Source organism: Dromiciops gliroides, chromosome 3 (assembly GCF_019393635.1).
Source record: "Dromiciops gliroides isolate mDroGli1 chromosome 3, mDroGli1.pri, whole genome shotgun sequence".
Classification (NCBI taxonomy): Eukaryota; Metazoa; Chordata; class Mammalia; order Microbiotheria; family Microbiotheriidae; genus Dromiciops; species Dromiciops gliroides.
Window position 1 is genome coordinate 534250836 of NC_057863.1, and position 21431 is coordinate 534272266.

The 21431-nt window shown below is 40.3% G+C and overlaps 1 protein-coding gene across 1 annotated transcript; it reads right to left on the reverse strand.

Annotated features, from left to right (window-relative positions):
• Positions 1-16456: 16456 nt before the first annotated feature.
• LOC122750192 (upstream-binding protein 1-like) lies at positions 16457-21003 on the reverse strand. The gene has a single exon (XM_043996867.1). It carries the CDS (start codon positions 20657-20659, stop codon positions 19151-19153), a length of 1509 nt encoding a protein of 502 aa, XP_043852802.1. The 5' UTR covers positions 20660-21003; the 3' UTR covers positions 16457-19150.
• Between the last annotated feature and the right edge of the window lie 428 nt (positions 21004-21431).

Sequence of the window (21431 nt, forward strand, 5' to 3'; positions counted from 1 at the left end):
TGACTTGCTCAGGGTCACACAGCTAGTAAGTATCTAAGGTCAGATTTAAATTCAAGACTTCTTGATTTCAGGTCCACCACTGTACCACCTAACTAGTAGATAGACTTTTCAAAATATTTTATGTTTTTTTGTAGTTATTTTAAATTAAATTTCTCTTTATAGGTCTTCCTAATGGATTTTGTTGGTAATATATGGGAATACTAATGATTCACATGGATTTATTGTATATCCTGCAACTCTGCTGAATTTATTGTTTTTATTAAATTTTTGGTTAACTTTTTGTAGTTTTCTAAGCAAATCATCATATCATCTGCAAAAAAACAATAATTTTTTCTTTCCCTATTCTTAGTAAATTTATTTTTGTTTTATTGTTATAAACAGCATTTCTATTTCTATAGACAGTTAGGTGGCACAATATGATAGAGTGGTAGTTCAAGAGTCAGGAACACCTGAGTCCAAATCCTGCCTCAAACTCTTATTAGGGATATGACCCTAGGTAAGTCATTTAACTATTGCCTGCCTCAGTTTCCTCATATGTAAAATAGGGTTAATAATAGCACTTTTCTCTTATGGTTATTGTGAAAATAAGATGAGACAGTATAAAGTGCTATGCAAACCTTAAAATGCTATCTAAATACTGTCTATTAATTATTTCTAGGACTATGTCTAATAGTATTGGTAGGGTATTTTATTCCCTAATATACTTATTTTACTCGTTTTTTTGGGGGCAGGGCAATGAGGGTTAAGTGACTTGTCTAGGGTCACACAGCTAGTAAGTGTCAAGTGTCTAAAGTCAGATTTGAACTCAGGTCCTCCTGAATTCAGGGCCAGTGCTTTATCCACTGTGCCACCTGGCTGCTCCGACTCTTGTTCTTGTTATGTGTAATAATTTGTTCTTTGTAATATTTACTATCTTAAGGAAAGGACCACTTATTCCTATGCTTTCTACAGTTTCAACAGAAATGGGTACTAATTGTATTTTGTCAAAAAATTTTTCAGTATTGACTGAGAAAATAATATAGTTTCTATTATATATATTATTAACATGATTTATTATACTTATAATCTTCCCTATGTTAAACCATCTCTATCTTCCTGGTATAAATCCAACCTGGTCATAGTGTAAAATATTTCTAATACATTGTAACTATCTTATTAATATTTTAGTTTAAAATTTTGCATCAATGTTTATTTGGGATATTGATCTTTAGATTTCTTTCTCTATTTTGTTTTTTCCTATTTTTGGTATCAAGACCATATTTGTATCATAAAAAGAGATTGGAACGGTGCCTTCTTTCCCCTTTCTTGCAAACACTTTATGTAATATTAGAATTGGTTATTCTTTGAATGTTTAAGAGAATTAATTTATAAATCCATCTAGACATGAAGCTTTATTCTTTGGTGATTCCTTTATGGCTTGCTCCATTTCTTTTTCTGATTTCAGGTTATTTAAATAGTGTATTTTTCATTTTGCAATTATGAGTATTTTATGTTTTATAAATATTCATTAATTTTCTCTGTTATTAGTTTTGTTAACATATTGTTGAACAATTTCTGATAGCTTCCTTTATTTTCTCTTTAATTATTAATTCTCCTTTTTCATGTTTCACATGAACAATTTGGTGTTCCTCTATCTTGAAAATCAGCTTACCTATTTAATAAAAAACCCACTAGCTTCTACTTTTGTTTATTAATTCATTATTTTATTTCAATTTTATCAATCTCTTCAAATTTCATAATTTCTAATTTGTTGCTTAGTCTTTAAGCAACAATTCAAGTTTTTTTGAGTTGTGTAAGAAATTAATTGATTTTTTTCTTTTGCTCATGAGAATGATATAAATTTTCTTCTAAGAACTGCTTTAGCTTGACCCTATAAGTTTTGTTGTATTGATTCATTATTGTCATTTTTGAGGTGAAATTTTTTATTATTTCTGTCATTTGTATTTTGATTCCCTACCTCTAGTTCCTTAGAATTGTTATTTAGACTCAAATCACTTTAAAATTTGTTCTTCAATGGCCCTTTATTATGTATAATTTTATTGATTTTGATCAATGTGTTCAGTGTTTCTATTTTTCTACATATTTTGGTTAGGTCTTTATGCCCTAATACATGGACAGCTTTTATTTTTTTTTAAAAGGTGCCATATACAACTGAGAGCAATGTAAATTCTTTTCTATTCCTATTTAGTAATTACCAGAAACCTATCATCTCTTATTTTTCTAAAGTTCTATCTATGTTCTTTACATATTTCTTTTTGACTTTTTTTGTTGGATTTATCTATGTTTGAAAGTGGACACATTATAAGCTTTCTATTTTCTCCCTCCAATTTTATTAATTTCCTTTATATAGATTTTTCTCCAGCTCTTGATTGAACTCTGTTAATCTTATATTTCAAGTGTATTTTGTATTAACAACAGATTGTTGGATTCTGTTTTTTAATCCATTTTGCTATCCTCTTCCACTTTATGGGTGAGTTCATCCCATTCATGTCATAAGTGATTGTTAATTTCCCTCTATTCTGTTATCTTATGCTTTCCCCTCTTTATAATCCCTTTTAATTCCACATTTATGTTTCTGTTTTCAAGATCTGAATTTGTTTTACCTATTACTATTCCCGTATCTATCCTGTCCTCTATCTTAAACCCCTTTTTAATTCTTCCTTGTCTCTGTCCCATCCTATTTCCCTTATGAGTTTAATGTATTTATGTACCAAGATAGTTATATGTATGTTTGTGTATGTATCTCTATGGGTGTTTGTAATTGTGTTCAATTTTCCTTTTTCTGATTCAGATGATAGTGAGATTTATAGGCTACCTGCTCTACCTCCTTCCTCCGTGATTAAATAGTCTTTCATCTTATTTATCTCTATTATGTGACAGTGATCATCTTCTATTTTATTAAAGGTCTATTTTCTCCCTATAGGATTTTATGTAGTTTTGCTGGATAGATTATTCTTGATCGTTAGCTTTTTGGATAATCATATTCAAAGCTCTTTTTTCTTTTTATTGGTGGTTGCCATATCTTGTTTTAAACTTATTGTGGCCCCTAGGTACTTGGTATGCTTTATTTTGAAATGCTTCTATTTTTACTTTGACCTGGAAGATCTGAGTTTTGGCTATGCCATTGGTAGAAATGTTCATTTTGGGGTTTTCTTTTAGTAGTTGATCATTATATTCTATTTTTATTATTCCCTCTGGTTCTAGGAGCTTGAGATGATTTTAATTTAAAATGACTTTAAAATAATATCTAGCCTTTTTGTCATTATTTTCAGATAGTCTAATAATTCTTAGATTATCTCCTTTTGACCTATTTCTAGGTCAGTTATTTTTTATATTATAGTTCTTATATTCTATTTTTAATTTAAAAAATTTAAATATCTCTTATTGTCTCTTCTTTTGTTTTGTTTTGGTTTTGGTGAGGCAATTGGGGTTAAATGACTTGCCCAGGGTCACACACCTAGTAAATGTTATGTGTCTGAGGCCGGATTTGAACTCAGGTCCTTCTGAATCCAAGGCTGGTGCTCTATCTACTGTGCCACCTAGCTGCCCCTCTTATTGTCTCTTGAAGCATTAGTTTCTCTTTGACCCATTGTAATTTTCAGGACATTCAATTTTTTTTTTCCTTTTTCTTTTTCTTGTGGGGCATTGAGGGTTAAGTGACTTGCCCAGGGTCACACAGCTTGTAAGTGTCATGTGTCTGAGGTCGGATTTGAACTCAGATCCTCCTGAATCCAGGGCCAGTGCTTTATCCACTGCGCCACCTAGCTGCCTGACATTCAATTTTTATGTCTAGTTTTCCACCATCTGTACTAAGGTTCTTTTTGTTATTCTTTCCTCTCTAGCCCTAGCTATTCTATTTAGTATCTCTTGTTTCTTTTCTTTCAGACACTCTCATATTCCTTTTGGTTAGGATATTTTTTTCCTTTAAAGCTTTACTTGGAAATGTTGTAGGGTCTTTCTCTTCCTTTGATTTACCTCATGGGCATTTTTCAGTCCAAGGTATTTCTGCATAGTATCTGATGTCGCCTTTAGTTTGTTTATCTCAGAAGCTGAATTGCTTAGTTTGGGGGTGGTGGTGGTAAAGTTCCACACCCACAGTTCTAAATGGTGTGGTCATACCCGAGCGGTCTTGAGTATGGTGGCCAAAACTTGGACCCCTCCTTCAAGAGATTCCAGGGCGGCTTCAGCTCTGGGCTCTGCCTAATGTCTCTCTCTTGCCTCAGTGCTCTCACCGATAATGTACAGAGCTTCTGCCATATAATTGGGCTTTGGGGATGTCTCCTCACTTCTCTTCCTACATCCCTTAACCCTTCCCCCAACACCAAGTGGATTCCATCACAAGAATAACCAGGTATGTGCAATACCAATATGGTCTCATCCTCCAATAACTGGGTGTAGTTATTTTTACCGTAGTTATTAAACCACAAAGATGAATTAAAGTAATAGGCTCATTATCAATGAGGCAGGAAGAAGGCAATTTGGAGGCATTGAGTCTACAAAAACAGCTGGGTGAATGATACAAAGGAAAGCAACAGAAAGAACATGGTGAGGGTCAGAAAAGCTAACAAGACTGAGGCCAGAGTTGTGATCTCAGGGTGATGCTGTACCATGCCTGCTTTTCTCCATACCAACCAGAGTTGCCAGGTGCCATAGTATATGACACTGCACTGGCACAACTTGAGCAAGGCTGGGTGAATCCTGGTCAGAATCACTAGCAATGGAAACAACATGTTGTTGGCTCATCTAGTATTACCCTTACCACTTAAAAGGGGAAGAGGAGGCAAGGGCGAATTGTGCTGTCTGATCTATAGACATGGATGTAGTAGGGAGCCCACCTATAGTTGGGACGTCTTATGATGCCTCTGTGTTTACTTCATTTTGGAGATTAAAAAAATGCCAACTGTGAGGTCCCCAAGCCTTTCCTTGTTCAGATTTCTCTCTACATGCTCTAATAGGCTTTTGAGATGGCTATTAATGAAAGCAAAGGACTGGATGAGGGGCATATGTGTTTCCTGTCATTACTATCCCATATTCTTTAAGCTATACTCTTTCTAATCCTCTAGATAATTCTACTTCTTTAGGTTCTTGTTAAGTAGAAAATCTCCTTCTGTATCTGGTATTCTATGTTTCTACCAACCCATATTGCATTCAGGGCAAAATACTGGCACATGCTGTGTCCTTTTGCCAAAGGTAATGTACAACTAATGGCTTCTGGTTAATTCTGAGAAGAGAAAATTTTTTTAGTCTTCTCTCATTATCATATTAATGTGGCTTTGCTTATCTAATTATAGGCTGATGAGTACCCTCTTTTGTTGTGTAACCCAGGGGAGGAACTCTCCTGGCATGGATTTCACATTGGAGAGGAGGGTGGTGCCATGGCTTAACAGTGGGGGAGCTATTTTTTTTAATAGGTAGGGATTTGTGTCATTGGGTGTACCGAACATGACACTACTGTGTTTATTTGCTTCTGCGTATTGTTCAGTTGTTTCAGTCATGTCTGACTCTTTACAACTGCATCTGGGGTTATATTGGCAAAGATACTAGAGTGGTTTGTCATTTCCTTCTCCAGTTCATTTTACAGATGAAGAAACGGAGGCAAACCAGGTTAAGTGACTTGCCCAAAGTTACACAGTTAATAATTGTCTGAGGCCAGATTTGAACTCAGGAAGATGAGTCTTTGTACCTTTAGGCACAGTGCTCTATCCACTGCACCACCTAGCTGCCTCAGGCAGGGCCTTGTAGTGGGAACCCTAAATCAGACTGTGTAGGTATTTCTTAAGTTTCATAGATTCTTACATGTAGGACTGGTCCTGACCAAAGCGTAAACTTGTACATAAACATTTTTTTTTTAAGTGAGGCAATTGGGGTTAAGTGACTTGCCCAGGGTCACACAGCTAGTAAGTGTTAAGTGTCTGAGGCCGGATTTGAACTCAGGTACTCCTGACTCCAGGGCCGGTGCTCTATCCACTGCGCCACCTAGCTGCCCCTGTATATAAACATTTAAGCACACATTTTAGAATTTATTTATTTCAGAAAATCTCAGGCTCAGAATTAGAGGAGACTCCAGAAGTCATCTAGTCCAACCTATCCTTGAACATAAATGTCCTTTATGGTAGTATTCCTGACAAATGATCACCCAGTTGTTGCCTAAAGACCTCCTGTAAGTAGAGAAAGAACTTTCTGCCATCTACTTTTGCATATCCCTAACTGTTTTGAATAGCTTTTCTTTACATCAAGCCTAAATCTCTCTGCAACCTTCCTTCCTTCTTCTTAGTTCTATACTTCGGGGTTAAACAGAACAAGCCCAATTCTGCTAGTACTTATACCCTTCCAAATACTTGACAATAGCTCCCCTGTTCACCCTAATCTTCTCTTATCTGGGCTGAACATTATCAATTCCTTCAGCTGATATAAGACTGTACATTACTAGAAACGTTCCCTGAGATGTTCAAAACTGTCTAGATCTTTTGTAAACGTGCTTCCTCATTGCCATACCCACAGTCTTTAGGACACACTGAACTGAACATGATATTCTTGGATCATCTAGGCATTTAAGTGGTAGAGTAGATATATGCAGAATTCAAGAATCAGGAAAACCTAAGGGCCTCTCACACCTTTTGTCTTTTTATCCACTCAGGATACCCGTGTGGTTGGTTTGGGAGATGTCTTGACATGCATTTCACAGATGAGCAGAATAAAGCACAGGATTACAATCCAGTTGTTCTAACTCCACATCCCTGGAGAACTTTGAAATTTGGCTGATGAGGTAAGATACATAGATAAAAAATAGCTTGGAGAACTATGAGAGGCATTATATAATCAATCAGGTACAGAATCATATAGTACAGACTAAAGGGACTCAGAGTGGGGAAGGAATCACCATGGACTAATATAGTTGGTGAAGCCTTTATGTGGAAGAGGAGGACTCTGGGGCTGGGGTTGAAGGATGGGTAGAATTTAAATAGATGGAGAAGGTTGAGTATTTTAGACAGGGGGACTGGTTTGAGCAACAGCAAAGAGTGAGACTCAATAAGTTTGAGGGGTAGAAGAGGAGAGCAGGAAGGAGACATACCTGCGTGAGAGCTCTTAGAGGATAAAGTACGGTGGGGTTAGATTTTGGAGGGCTTTGAATAGTAGGGTGAAGAGTTTGGATTTAAGCTAAAAGGTAATAGGGAGATTCTGCTGGTCCTTGATGGGGGAAGAAACTTTATAGAACCCCCCCCCCTCTTTTTTTTTGGTGGGGCAATGAGGATTAAGTGACTTGCCCAGGGTCACACAGCTAGTAAGTGTCAACTGTCTGAAGCTAGATTTCCTCCTGAATCCAGGGTCAGTGCTTTATCCACTGTGCCACCCAGCTGCCCCTAGAAATACTTTTTAAGGAAGATTAATTTGGCAACAGTTGTCAGATTGGAGGAGGAAAGAGAGAATGAAATCAGTGAAACAATTAGTCACTATTGTTTTGGATAACTATATTTCTGAGAATAGCTAAATTAGCTTGTGATTTTAATATTCTGAAAGGCAAAAGAGCTAGGACTACAATCAAGAATCACCTACCCAGAAAAACAGAGTATAATAGTTATAGGGAAAAATAAAAATTCAATGAAATAGAGGACTTTCAAGTATTCCTGATGAAAAGACCAGAGCTGAATAGAAAATTTGAGTTTTAAATACAGGACTCAAAGAGAAGCATAAAAAGGCAAACAGGAAAGAAAATTTATAAGGAATTCAATAAGGTTAAACAGTTTACATTGATACATGGGGAAATGATAATTATAACTCCTAAAAACTTTCTCATTATTAGGGCAGTTGGAAGTATACATAGACAGAGGGCACGGGTGTGAGTTGAATATGATAGGATGATTTTTTAAAAAAATAAAATTAAGGGGTGAGAAATAAGAATGCACTGTGAGAAGGGGAAAGAGAGAGGTAGAATGAGGTAAATTATTTGTCATTAAAGAGGCTCAAAAGAGATTTTTTTAGTGAAGGGGCAGATTGGGGAAGGGGCGAAACTTACTCTCATCAGTTAGCTCAAAGAAAGAATAACCAACACACTCAATTGGGTGTAGAAATGTGTCTTACTCTATGGGAAAGTAGGAGGGGAAGGGGGAAAGAGGAGGGGAACTTACAGGATGAAGGGCAGATTGGGGGAGGCAAGTCAGAAACAAAACACTTTTGAGAATGGACAGGGTGAAAGGAGAGAGAGTAGGAAAAACTGGGAAAATAGGATAGAAGTAAATGGTAATCATTACTGCGAAAAAAAATTTTCAGCATGGTTCTCTGATAAAGACCTCATTTTTCAAATATATAGAAAACAGAAAAAAATTTATAGAATAACAATTATTCCTCAATTGATAAATGGTCAAAGAATATGGACGGGAAGTTTTCAGATGAAGTAATCAAAGCTATCTATAGTAATATGGAAAAAATGCTCTAAATCACTATTTATTAGAGAAATGCAAATTAAAACAACTCTGACCTATCACTACCCACCCATCAGATTGGCTATATGACAGAAAAGGAAAATGACAAATGTTGGAAGGGATGTTGGAAAATTAAAACACTAATGTGCTACTGGTGAAGTTGTATACTGATTCAATCATTGTGGAGAGTAATCTAGGACTATGCCTGAAGGACTATAAAGCCATGCATACCTTTTGACCTAGCAATATCATTCCTAGCTCTGTATCCTAAAGGGATAAAAAACAAAAAGTAAAAGGACAGCCATTCAAGGGTTTTCCTGTGAAATCATGAAGATATGGGTTGCTTTGGAAGAATTTGGTTGGATATGTGAATGAGGAAGCACTTGATTCCAACAAATCTAGGGAAACTTGACTGTCCTGGGGGATGTTTGTTTTTTTTTTTTTTGGCAGGGCAATGAGGGTTAAGTGACTTGCCCAGAGTCACACAGCTAGTACGTGTCAAGTGTCTGAGGCCAGATTTGAACTCAGGTCCTCCTGAATCCAGGGCTGGTACTTTATCTACTGCACGACCTAGCTGTCCCCCCTGGGGGACATTTCAAGCACCTAATTTGTTTCTTTCTTAATAGTTCAAGTTTCTTCAACTGATTTTTTTTCCCCTAGATGGTATAGCTGAAGGCAAACTGACCTGTGAGTCAGGAAAGATGAGTTCTGTTCTAGGTTCGACCACTAACTAGCTTTAATACCCTTGGAACATTTAACCACCCTGGACCTCAGTTTCCTTATCTGTAAAATATGGGGGGCCTAATGAGATAATTTTAATGACTAATGTCCCTTCCAGGTCTAAATCCTCTGATTTTATGGTCTCTCTAATCCTGTTCATTCCTCTATGAAATCAAAGATTTGGGCTAGTCTATGCCTAAAGTCCTTTCCACTTTTAAATTCAATGAATCTAGGACCGTCACTGCTATTCTAGTATTTCCAGAAGAAAGGAGGAAAAAATAGTATTTCCTAGGTATACTCAAGAGTTTGGCAGAACAGTAACAGGACCAGAACCTTGAGGGAACAGATAGCCAATAGCCAGTTCAGGGGACCACACTGGTGACTGCGTCCTTTGTACCTGTTAGAATATGCAATTCACGGACTCTTGTGACCCTGGTACTTCCAGCTCTGTGTGCTGCCACAAACCCCTTCCCACTGAGACTCACCAAGTATTGAGTGGTTGGTCCCTACCTTCTGCCAGATGTGTTTCTTCCAGGCACCAGATGTTCCTTAAGGGGCTGTTATCTTCCTTCAGGCTTCTGCACAAGTAATGGACTAACTTCTCTGGAGAGTCGGAGTATGCCTAGTGAAGTGGGAGGAAGATAGTATTATGAAATGGATATAATTAGGCAAATTGCTAGGTCATCCTCCCACCAAGCAGAGTCTCTAGTCTAATCCTTCCGCCCTGTCAAGGAGAGATAACTAAAGAAAAACCAACACCAAGAGAGAAAGAACTATCTTAAAGGATCTGGGGTATTTGTTTTTGCAAAATCATGATTGTGTCTACACAGAATTCAAATCTTCCAGTTATAAGCATGAATAAGAACTCAGCAGTTTTCAAGACAGTCCATTCCATTTTGGCTAACTCTTATTATTATGAGGTTTGCTTTATATTGAATGAAAATATGGTATAGGGTGTATTCAGGGAAGACCAGTTCCTCTGGTGCTGAGCCCTTTTCAGGACTGCTTTCCACCTTTGGTGTCCACCTGACCCTTCCAGCTCTCACCTGTGGCTCCAAGAGCTGTAGCATGTGCATCAGTCATACCTTGGTAAACTAGTTAGGCAGACAGGCTAAATCAGGGTGAAGGTACCTGAGGGATCTCAAATGCTTTTGTGAGTGGGGGGCTGTCTCCTCCAAGCATGTGAAGACTTCCCCAGTGGAATACGTGGATGAGGACAATTTGTTCCAATGGGCCATGAAAGCAATGGAAGCAGGTGCTGTGGAGCACTTAGAGCTTGGTCAGACATCAAAGACACAAAGGTCATCCACTTCATCCTGAGACATCACCAGACACCTTGACTTTGTCTTGCCACTGGACTTCAATGACTCTGGAGAAGGAAGAGAGGCCCATGACTTGTGCAACTCTGCCTCACTTAAATCCAATTTATGTGCAAGTCAAAAGACATCACCCATAGCATTTAACTGTTTTTACCTCTCTCATATTCCTGTAGCCATGGCAAGTGACAAAGCGGTGGGTGTGGATGCACTGGGAGCTTTGGTCACAACCCTGCACACAGACAGCCCAGGCCATAGGGTTATCTTCTCTGGAAGCAGCAGTGGGATTCAGCAGCCTTTTTTATGAACTGTACTGCTCTCCTCCTAATGTGAGGAAGGGGCTAGAAAAAGTACCCTAAAATTTGTCTGCTTCATCCAATCCTGGCATGTTTACCACAGGAGGTGGGGATACCATCCTGCAGTCAAAGCGCACAAAAAAATGTACAAAAGCTTTTGGAAAGATAATACCACTCACCATCAGTACATGGAATCTGTGCATGCTTATAAACATGAAATCCAGTAGACCTGAAAGAGCAACAGTTCTTTTTTGCAAGAGGACTCAGCAGGTATTGCATCCAAATAGCAGCCCTGAGTGAAATAAGGCTGACAAATGCAGGGCAGTCTTACCAAAGTTGGAGCTGGAACACAGTGAAGGGGTACAGTGTTAAATTTGTGTAAGTTTTTCAATCTCTTTCAGAGATTTGGTATACCTCACTGCATTTACTCATCTGGTCCACACTCACAAACATCAAGATTGACTTGATGAAAATGATGGGGGGAAATTCAGAAGCTGCTAAACAAAAAAAACTATAACTAATCTAGTCAACAGGCTTGTATGCCTCACAAAAGGAATGAATTACAGGCTCACGACAATGTAATTGCCACTTGTAGGAAAGCACTATGCCCCCATCATTGGTGGGTATGCTTCTGCTAAGATGAACCCTGATCAGGTAAAATAAAAGTTTTATGATAACCTGGACCGCTTCATCATCAATGTGTCAAAAGAGAACAAGCTTGTAATTCTTGGTGACTTTAATGTTAGAGGAGGCAAAAGTTACCAGACATGGCAGGGAGTCCATGGGAGGAATGGAGTAAGAAACAGCAAAAGCAACAGCAATGGTCACTTACTACTGAAGACTTGTTTGTCTCATGATCTTCTCATCACCAACACTGTCTTGTTTACCTAAATGCAATAAAAATTCATGGATGTATTCTTGCAGCAAATATGGGCATTTAATACACTATGTCATTGTAAGGAGAAGAGACGATGTGAGAATGACAAAAGTGATGTGTGGTGCAGAGTGATGGACTGATCATAGATTTATCCTCTCCAAGCTAAATATTCATATTCAACAAAAGCAGTGGTCCCGAGGCAAAATGATGACCAGAAGACTTAATGACAACAGATTAGAGTGCTTTTCTGAGCATGAATAGTTTGTTGCTAACTTGGAGAGAAAGCTGGTTCAACACACAGCTGGAAACAGTGGAGCAGTAAAGGAGTGGACAGCTTTCAGAGATTTGGTGTACCTCACTTTATTTACTCATCTGGTTCACACTCACAAACATAAAGACTGATTTGATGAAAATGATGGGAAATTCAGAAGCTGCTAAACAAAAAACATGATAACTCTACAGAATATACCAGTAGGATAGTTTGTCCATCTCTAAAAAATTTTTAAAAAGGTAGCCCTAAACTTCATCAACAGTAAAGTGCAAGTGAAGCTTAGAGAGATGCAGGATTCTTGGCTCAGTAAGAAGGCAGGTGAAATTCAGTTTTATGCTGATAGTAATAATTCAGAGCACTTTCATGATGCCCCGAATGCTATTTATGGGCCAGAAATATGATATTTCTCAACTACTCAGTTTTGATAGAGCCACATTGATTACTGATATGGATATGATCTTGGAGAAATGGGCTAAACACTTCCACAGTGTTCTCAACAGCCCATCATCAATAAATGCTGAAGTCATTAGCCATATACCTCAGTGGAAGTCAATCTCTCTCTAGCTGAACTTTCAATTGAAGAAGAGGTTTTGAATGACAATCAGTTCCTCTGAAGGCAGGGAGTCCACTGTTCATACAAAAGCTGACTGAAAATTTCTGGGTTATATGGCAAGAGGAGGTTATCCCTCAGGAGTACAAGGATACCTCCACTATCTATGTCTATAAGGGTAAAGGAAATAGATTGTCCTGTGACAATCATGGGAGGCTTTCTTTCTTAGTCATAGCTGGCAAGATTCTTGCCACAGTCCTTCTTCCTAGGATAATCCTTTACCTGGAAGATGGTCATCTACCTGAGAGCCAGTGTGGCTTCAGAAAGGGTTGAGGAATGGTCAATATAGTATTTGCTGCCTGACAAGTCCAGGAGAAATGCCAGGAGCATTTGAATGTTGTAGACAACATTCGTAGATCTGATCAAGGCCTTTGATACTCTGACTTATGAGGTTTTGTGGAAAATTATGGAAAAAATGGGTGTCCAGAGAAGTTCATCAGCATTGTGCATCAGTTTTATTACAGCATGCTTGCTCAGGTTCCAGATAATAGATGATGCTCTTGCACTTTCCCAGTCATCAATGAAGTGAAGCTAGTTATGTGCTTGGTCCTATGCTTTTTACTATTTTTTTTTTTTTTGGTGAGGCAATTGGGGTTAAATGACTTGCTCAGGGTCACACAGCTAGTAAGTGTCAAGTGTCTGAGGCTGGATTTGAACTCAGGTCCTCCTGAATCCAGGGCCAGTGCTCTATCCACTGCGCCACCTAGCTGCCCTGGTCCTATGCTTTTTAGCATGATGATTTCAACATGTTGTTAGATGCCTTCAACGAGGACAAAAAAGTCATCAAGGCCAGCTACCAAACTGATAGTAAATTATTCAAATTGAAAAGGCTACAAGCCAAAACTAAAGTGGAGAGAGTGTTGGTACGTGATTTTTTTGTTTGTTCACAGACAATTGTGATGATTGTGAGGTGCAGCAAAATATGGATCAATTCTCTGCTGTTTGTAGTAATTTTGGCCCAAAAATTAACACCAAGAAAACACAGGTTCTCCACCAGCCAGCACCACACCATCCATATGTGGAACCATCAGTTACAGCAAATGAAGACGTTACGAATACTGTGGATAAGTTCACTTACCTTTGCAATATACTTTCCAGGGATGTACACACAGATAATAAGGTTGATGCACGTATTGCCAGAGCTAGGTCAGTGTTTGGGAGGCTCTGAAGGAAAGTGTGGGAGAGAAGTATTAAGCTGTCTACCAAACTGAAGGTCTACAGAGCTGTTGTGCTGACCTCATTATTGTATGCCTGTGAAATCTGGACAGTATGCTAGTGCCATGCGAGGAAACTGAATCATTTCTATTTGAATTGTCTTGGGAAGATTCTGAAGATTACCTGGCAGGATAACATACAAGACACTGAGGACTTTTCTCAAACTAAACTGCTAAGCATTCAAACTCTGTTGTTTTTGTTTATCCTTTGTTCTTTTTTTTTTTTTTGGTGAGGCAATTAGGGTTAAGTGACTTGCCCATGGTCACACAACTAGCAAGTGTTAAGTGTCTAAGGCTGGATTTGAATTCAGGTCCTCCTGACTCCAGGGCTGGTGCTCTATCCACTGTGCCACCTAGCTGCCCCATGTCCTTTGTTCTTGAAGAGGGCTAAGACATTGGGAGGTGATGTCTTGACTTGCAAGTGAATTGGATTTAAGTTAGGCAGGGCTGTGCAAAGTCACCAATCTTACTCTTTCCTCTGGAACCATTTGGGTCCAGTGGCAAGGTATAGATCTGAATGGATGGAAGTGGCCCCAGATGTGGTGGGAGACCTTGGCCTTTTTAAGCTAAGGTCTTTCCCAGGTCTCAGTTTCTTTGAGGCAACACCCATTCTGTTATTAAAACTAGGTAAGAGGGGGCGGCTAGGTGGTGCAGTGGTAAAGCACCGGCCCTGGATTCAGGAGTACCTGAGTTCAAATCCGGCCTCAGACACTTGACACTTACTAGCTGTGTGACCATGGGCAAGTCACTTAACCCCCATTGCCCCGTAAAACAAAAACAAAACAAAAAAAACAACCAAACAAAAAAAAATAGGTAAGAAATGAGGCAAAAAAAAATGACCTCTTTTACCTAGCTAAAAAAAAAAAAATCAATCTGTGAGGGGAAGTATGCCAAAACAGAAACAATTGCTCTTTATACTCTGAACCATCAAACTCTACCACTGAGTGCAACTCCAATGTGCTGGTCATGTTGTTTGACGGCCAAATGTACCTTTGCTAAAAAAAACATTTTATGGAGAACTCACACAAAATAAGTGCTTGCATGGAGGTCAAGAGTGATGCAAGGACATTCTCAATGTCTCTCTGAAGAACTTTGGAATTAATTGTAAGACATGGGAAGCATTATCATAGGATCATCCAGTATGGCATGCTTACATCAAAGGTGCTATGTACTATAAGCAAGGTAGAATTGTAGTAGCTCAAAAGAAATGAGATGCACACATTTAGAAACATCTCTACTCCAAACGTTCACATGGACTATTTGTGTCCAGCATGTGGTAGAACCTTCCAAGCTCATATTGGCCTGATCAGTCACAGTTGTACACACTGTTCCTTGATTCCAACATAGTGATGTCATTTTGATCCTCTTTGAAAACAAAGGACAACAACCATAACCATTACCTTGTCTTGACAAGAGAAATAGTATCTCCCCACAGTCTTTGCTAGCAGAGAGGTAGGGAGAAAGAGATACAGGACCAAGTGTACACGCATAGCAGTTGTACCTGTTAATAAGTCTCTTCCTCAGAGACTGGAGTAAGGATGAGAGAATGGTGAATGATGTCAATAGGTTTTGAGAGGTGGAATAGGAGAGAAAGGGGATCTCAAGGCAGATGGTTTCTATTTTCTCTGTGAAGTATAGGATGAGGGTATCTACTGAGTAGGAAGGGGTAAGGGTTGGTTTTGGAGGCTTAAGGAAAAAAGGTTTGGAACAGCTATTATGGGGAATGAGATAGGGAAAAGAAAAAAATTATCTTGTAATGAATGTTCAATTGAGATTAGAAAACATGAATCTGTAGTTGAAGCAGTTGGCAAGATTGTATGACTCATAGCATTGTTCAGCAGCAAATGGATGGTCATGGAGGATGATGGGGATAATTCAGGTTTGAGGTTTGACAAGTCATGAATGATAAGGAGGGAGAAAGAGATTTTAAAGTAGAGAAACAGTATAAAATTGAACTAGTTACCTGTAAGGTTAAGATTGGGTAAGGAGGAAAATGAAGCCAGAATGGTTTGCAAGAGAATTGAGTGAGATAGTGACTAGAAGTATGGGGGGGGGGGGTAGGGGAGTGAAATGAAGAATAGACTTCAAGAGAGTGAATTACAGGAAGAGATGGAATGATGAATGGCTGGATTGAAGAATTTCAGCATTCTTTATCTTGGGCATGTAATACTTATGGTTGATGGTGAAACTGATCTTTGTGTGATTAAGATGGAATAAAGGGTTAGGTCACAGGAGTTGAGAAGCTTGGTGAACTGGGAGGCTAAGGTTTTTTGAAGGACAATTCTATACATGCCATGATCTCTAGTCTAAGGGCAGTGGTCAACACAGAGAAGACTGTAAACCAGATTCTGAACTTAGGAAATGAGGGAAAATGACCTAATGGGAGGTAGATAAATACTGGAATCTGGATAGGATGATATATGGTTTTATTTTTATTACTTTTTTAATCATAAAAGTATTTTATTATTTTCCAGTTACATGTAAAGATAGTTTCAACATTTATTTCCATAAGATTTTTAGTTCCAATTTTTTTTCTCCCTCCCTTCCTGCCCTCCCCCTCCCCCCCTCCCTCAGACAGAAAGCAATCTGATATAGGTTATATATGTACAATCACATTAAACATACTTCTGCATTAGTCATGTTGTGAAAGAAGAATCAGAACACAAGGGGAAAACCTCAATAAAGAAAAAAAACCACCAAAAAGTAGAAACAGCATGGTTCAATCTACATTCAGAATCCACAGTTCTTTTTTTTTTTTTTCTGGATGTGGAGAACATTTTCCATCATGAGTTCTTTGGAATTGTCTTGGATCATCATAATGCTGAGAAGAGCCAAGTCTATCACAGTTAATCATAGGATGATATATTTGGTTTGAGCCAACTTCAAAGGAAGAGAGGCTGCTGAAGGATGGTTATAGAGGGAGTATCTGCAAGTGGCAGTATGGTACAAGGACTATGCTTCCTTCCCCACATGGTCTAGTGTGTTGGGGGATATGAAGGCCATCTGACCTATTTTTTCTAGGTAAAACATGCCCAATTCCTTTAACTGATTCTTGTATGGCTTAGTCCCTTTACCATACCTCTCCACCTAACTGACCCCAGCCATGTTTCACTTTATATCCCAGTCATGTTCTTGGGCAGCTATATTGTGCAGTGGATAGAAGAATGCTGGGCCTAGAGTCAAGATAATTCTTCTTCTTGAATTCAAATCCAGTCTCAGACACTTACTATCTGTATGACCCTGGGCAAGTTACTTTAACTCTATTTGTTTCAGTTCTTTATTTGTAAAAATGAGCTGGAGAAGAAAATGGAAAACCACTCCAGCATCTTTGCTGAGAAAATCCCAAAATGGGTCATAAAGAGCTGGGCACAAGTGAAAAATGACCAAATAACATGTTCTTACCATCTGCCCTACTGCAGAATACTGGAGACCAGAGAAGATATCCTGGAGGACTTAACCCTTTCAGCCCTAGAACACTGCCTCTTCCTCAGCTCTAGAACCAGACTTGAATCAACACTGCCATTGCTACTAGAAAAAGCATGTCAATCAAGTCCCTCAGGGGTCTACCACCCACCCTCCCTATAACTTTCTAACCCTTCCCTGGCCACCACTCAAACTATAAGTGTTAGAATATAAGCTCCCTAAGGACTGCAACTGTCTCATTTTGTATTTGTATCCTCAGCATTTAGCACAGTGCTTGGCACATCATTAGTACTTAAATGCTTTAATTAATTAATCAATTAATTCCCATTGTCTGCCATCTTCTGATTATACTAACATTTGTTAATGTTTTTCCTAAAATGTGGTGCTATAAACCCAATATAATTCCATAAATGGGATCTGAAGAGGCCAGAGTATAGAAAGGATATCATTTCTCTCATTTTAGCTACTATGCTTCTACAAATGTAGCCTAAGATGGTATTAGTCTTTTGGGATTCTATGTCATAGTATTGTCACATATTGAGTTTGCAGTCCACTAAAATCCCCAGATCTTTTTCTAATGACAAGTTATCTAGCTGTGTCAGTCCCACTACATACTTTCAAAGTTCAAATTTTGAACCTAAGACTGTCTCTGTCAAATTTCATTTTGATTCAATCTGACATTCTATCATGTTGAGATATTTCTCCCAGCTTTATAACTTCATTCCAATTTTGCAGATTAATTTACAAAAGTAATGAACAGAATAGGGTACATCTAAAAGACACATGACTAGAAACAATTCTCTATATTGACTCTATACACTATTATTTGGATTCAATTGTTCATCCAGTACTAAATATACCTAATTGTACTATAACACAAAGGTTTCATGTCTATAATATGTCCAAAAGGATATCATTTGCTAAATGACTTACTGAATTCCAAGCAATTATATCCATGGAATTTACTTGACCTAGTAATCTGGGGTGGGGGGGGCGGGGTTTGGGGGGAAGGAATCAAAGATAGTCTGGTTGCATCTGTGTTTGAGCAACCAGACCGACTCTTCATGTTCCCATAATCCCTCTACAAATACTCACAAAATCACCCCTTGTTTAATATGCTTTAAATTTTTGCTTGGAATCAAAGTCAAGTTCAGTGGTCTAAAATTTACAGATCCTATTATCTTCCCTTTTAAGAAAAAAATTGGGACTTCATTTGCTTTCTTCTCCAGTCCTGTGGTACCCCTCCTGTTTTCTATGATTTTTCTTTTTTTTTTTTAAAGTTTTTTAGTTTTTTTAGTTTTTTTTTTAGTTTTTGTTTTTTGTCTAGGCTAAGAGTTCAACAATATACATATTTTAAAGGAGCAAATAGATAAAGAAACACAGGAAAAAGTTGACATGAGCAGAGATTCCAGCAGGGTGCCAGAACGGGAAGCACCTCCAATGACCATGTGGCCCTGGGACAAGTCTGGAAGCAGCTGGCTTCAGGCATGTCACATGTCCACCCACACCTCACATGCCCCTCCCCCCCAAACAATTACCATTGGCTTGTAGTGGGGACTGACCCACAACACAGTGGCATTTCCAGCCCCATTTATCTCTGCCCAGATTTCCAGGCAACCTGCTCCTCTGTCCCCAGGCCTCCCCAAGTCACTGGGAGTATAAACAGGGACAACTAAACAGGCACAGGAGGGGCTACATTAATTTCCAAACTGGACACAGTATCACGGAGAGTGAGGTGGCTACTAGGCCTGGCCAAGGGCAAAGGGGCCCGGCAGTGGCCCATGTCCATCTCTGCACCTCACCATGGCTCAGGACGTTGCACTACCGGGAGGACTTGTGGTAATGACAATGACAAAAAGCAAATCCACCCTCTTGGGCAGCACATCACAAAGATTACCTCGAGTTTTCAATATGATACATCTGTAAGTGATGAAGTTTCATCCCAGAGTCCCTCAGGTCCAGTCTCCATACAAGGAGGGTGAAGCGAGGGCCAGCATGTGGTTTCATTTCAAAATGATGTGGAAGCCATCACTATTTTCCGCTTTTACAGTGGTGAATAAGAAACAACTCTCATCTTGAAAATTTTGAACCACCTGGTCACTAAGGAGAACGTGAATTCCAGTGGGACCCTGTCTGTAGACCTGGTTAATCTGTTGTAGAGGAACATTAAATGCTGAAGCCAATTTCTGCCTGACTTCTGAGGCTGCCATCTCCTCCAGGTAGATCGCGTGATAAACATAGACTGCCTCATTGCTCTGATCCCCGTGGCTTGCGTCTGGTTGTCTTTCTAGCTGTGTGCTCCTAGGCTGCTCCTGGCAGACGTAGATGGTGAGACGAGGCCTAATTGTTCTTGACTTCAGTGAATTGTAGAGCCGAATGCCATCAGCCGGGCCACAGATCTGTACAAGGTCCTCTCTTGTTAACTTCAGTAAATCTGCACCTGAGAAATTGGCGAAGAGCCTCTCATAGTTGGAAAACCTGTGCCTGAGCAGCCATTGCTGGGCTTCCTGAATGGTGGCTGATGGGTGAAGTTGTTCAGTGGAGCCTTGGGAAATTCCATCTCCTTGATGGTTTGGAGAAGAAGAATTGTTTTCTGGGGCACTGCCGGTGCTGTGCTGAGCAGGGGTGAAAGTGGGAGCAGGCGCAGGGCTGTCACTGCCATAGGATGCACTTGTGACGGGCCATGGGGAGCACTCACTGAGGATGGTTGTATCATATGAAGGCTGGTACTTTTCTTTCTCATGAGCCGTCCTCTTTTCCATCTTTTCTCGGTCTGTTTTCTGTTTTCTGTCTGCTCCTTTAGGCTTAAAAACTTTAATTTGGCAGCTGGCTGAGTGCAGGTGATCAGTGTAGTCACCGTTTTCATTCTGTTTAAAAGTGTCAACTTGGACTCTGAAAGGGACCCCTTTCTCACCTCCATGCTTGCGAGGAGTGAACTCTGTGCTGATGCAGTGGACCTGGATAAATACCGATGTGTGTTTTGCAGGGTCCCAAAGAAACTCAACTGCATTTAACTGGCCTGGATTTGTTCTTATGTCAATGACACCAACAGACATTGGAATATCGAGATCAAGCAGCCGGTCTCCAGGGCGATTCCACTTCCAGCCTTCTAGCTGCTGGTGCTCTGTATATTGTAGCCGTCTGTCATGGAACACAACTCTGATGATGCTCTTCACCAACTTTCCAGTGATCTCAGGCACAGCTCCCCCTTTCCGGTTGTCCAGCATCCGGATTTCGTAGGACTGACCTTGGTTCAGGTAAGTGAGGCTTTCATCGTGCAGTTTGACCGCAGGGGATGTGGCAGCGCACAGAATGTACTGAAAGGGTGGCTGTTTGGGGTCACCATCCAACGGAAGGCCAGAGTCTTCTTCCTTAAAAATGGGCAGGGCCAACACATCGCTCATGCTGTAGGCGGCGGCGCCCAGCTCCTGCCCAATGCCCGACAGGCTGGCGTCGAAGTCGTGCACCAGGCCCGCTTCTACCGCCTCATCCATCTTCAGTACCCAAGCCATGGCGGAGGCAACGGGGGCGGGGGGAGATCAGCGGGGTCGGGAGGGACTCGGGCCGGAGCCGAGGTGAAGACTGAGGCCTAAGCACGGCGGCAGAGACGCCTTCAGCTCGCGGGCCGCAGCCTTGCTCGTGCGGCCTGCCCGCCCCTGGCCCAGCCACCAGCCCTGGCCGACCTGCAGGGCGTGGCCGCCTTAGCTCTCAGTCCCGCACCCCGGGCTACCACAGCCACCACACAGATGCCGCCTTGGATGCCGCCTACCGCTACCGCTGCTGCCGCTGCCGCTGCTACCGCTACCGCCGCTGCCGCCGCTGCCGCCGCCTACCACTACTGCCGCCGCCGCTACCGCCGCCGCCGCCGCTGACGCGCTGCTGTTTCCGTTTCCTCTGCCGTTTCAGCTTCCGTTGCAGCCACCGCCTCCGCTGCTGCCACCTCTGCTTCCGCTTCCGCAGCTGCTTCCGCCAGCACGCCCCCCCTGCACACCCCACCCACCTCCGAGAGGCGCATGCGCAGAAAATCCGCGCTGACCAGTCTCTATGATTTTTCAAAGTTCACTGACAGAAGATGAATATCCTGGTGTGTCATTTGGATGGGTCTGATAACTTCAGTTCATATAAGGCAGATGAGCTGTTTGTTAATCTTTTCATTCATTCTTGGATTATAATTCCCTATTAGTCATTATTGTCCTTCCCTTCTTGGAAGACAAAATAGAAGTAAAACGATTGGGTAGTTCTGTCTTCTCTCTAGCCTCTGTTTTTATCTCATCCACCCCAAGC